The sequence below is a fragment of the Nannospalax galili genome, unplaced genomic scaffold (assembly GCF_000622305.1).
Source record: "Nannospalax galili isolate Female #2095 unplaced genomic scaffold, S.galili_v1.0 scaffold511, whole genome shotgun sequence".
Taxonomy (NCBI): Eukaryota; Metazoa; Chordata; class Mammalia; order Rodentia; family Spalacidae; genus Nannospalax; species Nannospalax galili.
Genome location: NW_008331831.1, coordinates 1,994,084 through 2,000,512, shown reverse-complemented (window position 1 = coordinate 2,000,512; position 6,429 = coordinate 1,994,084). Strand labels below are relative to the sequence as shown.

The following is a 6,429-nucleotide window of genomic DNA, read 5'->3' as shown; positions in this document are numbered from 1 at the left end:
TAGCTAGAAGAAGCCAATGACTTACTTAGGACAGAATCAGACACAGCTGTAAGATTAAGGAAGAGTCACACAGAAATGAGCAAATCAATTAGTCAGCTAGAGTCCCTGAACAGAGAATTGCAGGAGAGAAACCGAATTCTAGAGAATTCCAAGTCACAAACAGACAAGGATTATTACCAACTGCAAGCTGTATTGGAAGCTGAGCGAAGAGACAGAGGTCATGATTCTGAAATGATTGGAGACCTTCAAGGTAAAAACCTCTTCTCCCATAAAGTCTGTATCACATAAAATCTGCCATTTTAATCATTTAAAAATTTTATTATTATCGTGTATATGATGGTGCATGAGTGGACGTCAGAGGACCACTTTGTGGAGTCAGCGCTCTCCTTCCACTTTTACATGGGCTCCGGGAATTTCACTTGGGTTGTCAGGCTTGCACAGCAAGCACTTTACCCACTAAGCCATCTCGCCAGCCCCATTTCAAGCATTTCTAAGTGTATATGCTTCAGTGGTTTTGATACCTTCCGCTGTGCATCCATCAAGACTATGTATCTGCAGAACATTTTGTCATCCCAAACAAACTGTTCCTGTAGTAGTAACTTGCCAATCTCCCCTCCCTGCAGCACTGACTAAATGCCATCCTACTTTCTGAGTTTGTGAACTTGACTAGGTTCCCCATAGAAGTGGAATCCTACAATATCTGTTCCTTGCTTTTTATTTTTAAATTTTAATTTTTAAATTTTAAATTTTTTTTAAATTTTAAATTTAAATTTTTAAATTTTAAATTTTACTAACTTATTTTCAAGATCTGGGGCATTGCGCCTGCTGGTCTACCACTGCGCTACAGCTCTAATCTTATTCTCTAATTTATATTGTTTAAAAACTCACAAAGTGAAGCACACCTTTAGTCCCAGCGTTTGGGAGGCAGAGGCAGACAGATCTCTGTGAATTCAAGGCCATCCTGGTCTACATAGTGAGTTCCAGGCCAGCTGGGGCTACAGGGGAAACCCTGTCTCAAAAGATAAAAAAAAAAACAAAAAAAAAAACCCAAACAAAAAACTTCACAAGTATATCATTTAACCTTTTTTGGGGGGGGTCTTTTTGAGACAGGGTCTCCCTGTAACCCCAGCTGGCTTGGATTTACTGTGGAGACCAGGCTGGCCTCGAACTCACAGAGATCCTCCTGCCTCTGCCTCCCAAGTGCTGGGATTAAAGGCGTGCACTGCCACACCCAGCATTTAACCATTTTTTAATATGGGGCATTTTAAAAAATTATATTACTCTCATAGAAAATGACTTTGGTGAAACCAGATTTCTTTTAGAATAACGCTTGCATTTGTATCAGGTTATAATTTCTGTACTCTCACATCTCTGAGGCAATTCTTTTTCGCCAAGTTAACTAAATACTAATTGAAAATTTTGCCTAATTTTTAAAGGTTTCATTCAAAATGAGACTAATCCAGGCAGAGGATTATCCCCATTAATTCTTGGGAATTTCTTAGTAGCAGAAATGGACTCCTCATTACAAAAAAAGAGACTTATGCACTTGGAAAGGTTAGGACTAGAATTATTAGCATTCTTGATGAATCTAAAAAGCAGAAGATTAAGCATAACTAATAATGAATAAAAGGAATAGTTTTACAAAATCCCAGCATAGATATGGGGAAGTGGGTAAGAAATCCCAACTCAACTTAAGGAACTTTTGGTAATTGATGACTGCTAAGAGGGAGAGAGACTGTCTTTCAGTAATGGGACTCTTGGTGGGCCCAGTGGATGGAGGAACCCACACTGAAGGACATTGGGGACACAAATCATACTCTATAGGCTGTATTATATATATATATATATGAGAAGACCTTATATATATATGAGAATACGTTAAATTGAATGGGGGGTTGTGTAGGATGAAGTACAGATGGGGAGGGGATCTAAATATCATCTAACTAAATTGTATGAAAATTGCAAAAATTCAATTATAAAAATTTTGTTTTTAAAAGGAACAGTTTTAAAATGGTAAAAACCATTGGGTGTGGTGGTGCATACCTTTAATCCCAGTACTTAGGAAGTAGAGGCAGGTAGATCTCTGAGATTGAGACCAGCTGGGGCTACAGGGAGACCCTGTCTCAAAAAAAAAAAAAAAAAAAAAAAAAAAAAAGTGAAAAGCATTTGATTTGAAAGATGTTTGGCTTTATCAGGTGTGCTAGCAGATGCCTTGATACATTCAGCTGTGCATCCGTCAGGGGAAGTACTTGGGAAGTAGAGGCAGGTGGCTCTCTATGATCTGTGAGTTCAAGGCCAACCAAGGCTACATAGTGACATCCTATCTTAAAAAATAAAAAGATGATGGATCCAAAAAAAAAAGATGATGGTGATGCCTGGCTTACTAACCAAATATCTTTCTGTTTCCTATGTAGTGGCAGCCATACTACCTACACAAAAACAGACATGGAAATTGCTAGACTGCTTAGAAAAAACTGGTAGGAGTATGTTAACCTTAGTCATAGATGGGAAGATAGTTTAGGTCTCATGGGGCTTGATGATTAGCTTTAATTCTGTGGAGAGAGGTCAGGGTCAGTTTTTGTGACTATGGAAACGGAAATTAGGATCTCTTGATTGATTCAGAGCTGAGAATCGTTGTGCAATCTTATTTCTCAGGCAGCAGGCTTAAAATAGGTCTGACTATAACCAAGAAAATAGCTGCTTTTTATGTAGTAGGAAAACCTCATACTTGGTTAAGTCATAGTTTTTGGTGCTTTTATACAGCAAATTATCCTTGTGAAAGTCACCTATAAATCCTTCCAGCTATGAAGTTCTGTTGATTTTTATCTTTTACTTATGACCAAGCTTTGAGGTACTTGCTTCCAATGTAGAAACCATCATCCTTGTGTTCATTGCATTTCTTTTTTCTTTTCCTTTTTTTTAATAGACTGTTTTAGATATTTGTGAAAGTTAAGAAAAATTCATAGTATGATTTGTCACCTTGTCCTTGTTTAGTGCTTGTGTTGTTTAGTTTTTTTGTCTGTAAGATATCCCATACTGAATTTGCTGATTTCACCTATTGATATCATTTGATATATTGTTCCATCCCTCATAGTACTTTAGATTGGAAGTTCAATCTAGGAGTTTGATTGTCTGGAGACTTGATCTCTTTCAGATAGGACTTGAGCAGGAATACTTAAGTAATTGTTAGGCATAAGGAAGCACATAAATTCTGGCTGTGTGGTTTTTATTAATAGTTTTTGGTGATTTGTTGCCTAGATTCTTGGTTTCTTTTGGCACTTGTAAAACGGAGCACATCTATTTTCATCCTTCCAGCGTTTATTATATTCAAGCTGTTATATAACCATCTCCCCTATCCAATTCTAAACATTTTCATTACCCTCTAAAAAACTGTCATCCACTAAACTGTCTCTCCCTTTTCTTCCTCCATCTAGACCCAGGAAGGCATCAGTTTCTTTATCTGCGAGTTTACTTGATCAGGATATTATCTGTAAATGACATTGTGTCAGGCGCTTTTGTCTATTACAGTGTTTTTTAAAGTTCGTCCATATTGTAGCATGTATTAGCATTTCATTAAAGGTTATGTAATAGTCTGATATAAAGTTGTTACTACATTTTGCATAACTATTTTGTTATTGGACTTTTGAATTGTTTTCACCTTTTTGTTGTAAATAGCAATGTTATAAACACATATTTGCCTATTGTATTCTTTTGGGTGTATAATTAGGTGTGAAATTGCTAGGTCATATGATAATTCTGTGTTTAACCTTTGTGAAACTACTAAGTTGTTTTCCACAAATAGCTGGACTGATTTTTTTCCCCCTCATCAGTGAGTCAAGATTCTAATTTTTCCATGTTATTGTCAATATTTGATATATTTTTATCAGCTATAACTGCCTTAGTAGGTATGAAGTCATGTATCACTATGATTTTAATTTTTTTTTTCTAATGACTACTGATATTGAATATTAGTTGTCTCAGCACCATTTGTTGAAGAAGCTGGTCTCTTCTTGATGTGTGTGTCTATGTGTCTGCATCTTTTGTCTGTCTGTGATGTGCGTAGGCCAGAGATGGATATATTTCCAAGCCCCTGTTCTTTCCTCTTTAAATGGTCTTGGCATCTTTGTTAAATACTGATTGTCCACGGCTGGGAATGTAACAAAGTGGTTAAGTGCTGGTCTAGCATACATGAGGCTCTGAATCCAATCTCTAGAACTGCCAAAAAAATTGATTGATTGGCTGGTTGGTTGGTTGGTTGGTTGGTTGGTTGGTTGGTTGGTTGTTTGGTTGATTGATTGATTGATTGATTGATTGATTGATTGATTGATTGAGAGATTGAGAGATTGAGAGATTTAGAAAAGAATTTCTCTTTCGATGGGTGCATTTATGGGGCTGGGTAAATGGCTCAGTGGGTAAAGTGCCTGCCATGCAAGCATGAGGACCTGTTTGGATCTCCAGCACTCATGTAAAAACTGGATAGGGGCCGGCCGTGGTGATGCATGCCTTTAATCCCAGTACTCGGAAGGCAGAGGCAGGCAGATCTCTGAGTTCAAGACTAGCCTGGTCTACATAGTGAGTTCTAGGACAGCTGGGGGCTACAGGGAGACCCTGTCTCAAAAAGACCAAAAAAAAAAAAAAAAAAAACTGGGAAGTGCATGTCTTGTAACCCTAGTGGAGGGTAGGCAGAAACAAGCAGCTCCCCAGGGGCTCACTGCCAGCCAGTTGCGCTGAAATGAGCTGCAGATTCAGTTAGAGACCCCGTTTCAAAACATAAGGTGGAGAAATGATTGAAGAATACTTATCCGGTATCAACTTCTGACTCCCCACATCCACCTGCCCACACACGCAGATCCTATACACACATGCACACACAAAGTGGGATTAAAGGTGTGTACCACCACCCCTGGCACTTCGTGTGCTTCTAATCCTCATGTTTAATTTTTTTCTTTGGCAAGGCTTTTTATGACGTATGGCTTCGTGTGCACTAGAATTTGTATTCTTTTAAGTGGTGTTGAAGACATCTAACTTTATTATCTTTTCCTTTAATGTGCATTCCCTGTTATATTATGCCAAGTCATTCACTTTTTATTTTTATTTTTTGTTAGAAAGCCACATACTAAGAATTCACATCTCAAAATTGAATGAAGTACCCAGAAGTCCCATAAAAATCTGTCAGTCATTCTGTAGTGAATAGATATTCTGATTATTTTTGAGGGATATTTTGAATATTGCTGGTATGACTATATAAATGATGTATATTTGGTAATTATACATGTGTTTCCTATTGGAGAATACACTTAGGAGTAACGGGTCATAAAGCATATGTGTATTTATCTTTACTAAAATACTTGCAAGTATTTCAAAGTGTGACTACCACTTCACATTCACCAGCAATATGTGAGAATCCTGTTGCTCACTGTCCTCATGAATGACAACACTCATCCTCATTATTAGCACTCTTCACACAGTCACTCTGATGGTACATAAATTGATATTTCTTTGTGTGTTATACGTTTCCTGAGGTCTTAAGATTGAGCAACTGTTTATATATTATTAGATACTTAAGTTTTTTACCCACATAATTATCCAGTTGTCAATCTTTTTTTCTTTCTTTCTTTTTTTTTCTTCTTTTTTTTTTTTTTTTTTGGTCTTTTTGAGACAGGGTCTCCCTGTAGCCCCAGCTGTCCTGGAACTCACTATGTAGACCAGGCTGGTCTTAAACTTACAGAGATTCACCTGCCTCTGCGTCTGCCTCCCAAGTTCTGGGATTTAAGGTGTGCATTACCACACCTGGCCAGTTGTTATTTCTTAATGGTTTGTATGAGATTTTCATACTAATGCTAATTATTCGTTCTTATGTATCACAATCATCTTTTCCCACTTCGTGATTTGCCGTATCACTCATACTGGTGTTTTTGGATGAATAGTAAATAGTGTTTTTGATTTCTTCTATTTGATAATAGTCCAATTTGTCCGTTTTTCTCTTACAGTAGTACAAATGTATTATAGCCTATTGAAATTTTTGACTGGATGATGAATGTATTATCCCCTATTATCTTTTAGAGGCTTTATTTTAATCTATTGAAGTTATGATACTTGGTATTTTAGTACTTATTCTTCCCACTGTTTTATGGTTTTTTTTTTTGTATTTGATGCTTTTTTGGCTTCATGTGTTACATAAAAAGTGATAGTTTATTCCTAGCATGTTTTTTTAGATGAGTAAATAAGGAAAACAAACTACTTAATGTGTCTATCATGTGATTGTTAGGAATCTCTAATGAACTCAACCTATATATTTTCATTAATCTGTCTTTTTAGAAGTTAATTTATAATAAGCTGTTTCCATATGAAAAAATGCAAAGCTTAAAACTTTATTATCTTTGTACAGATTTTGAAAGTTTACTTGGGAGCCAATTTTTAAAAAATTTA

General features: G+C 36.5%; 1 protein-coding gene across 3 annotated transcripts in view; it reads left to right on the top strand.

Moving 5' to 3' along the window:
• Positions 1 to 6,429, top strand: part of Rock1 (Rho associated coiled-coil containing protein kinase 1) — a 155,306-nt gene that overhangs the window by 100,023 nt on the left and 48,854 nt on the right. For all 3 annotated transcript variants that reach the window (XM_008826963.2, XM_017796569.2, XM_029560558.1), the window contains one exon: positions 4 to 250. In XM_008826963.2, the coding sequence (XP_008825185.2) occupies positions 4 to 250 (247 nt within the window). The remainder of the gene's footprint in view (positions 1 to 3; positions 251 to 6,429) is intronic.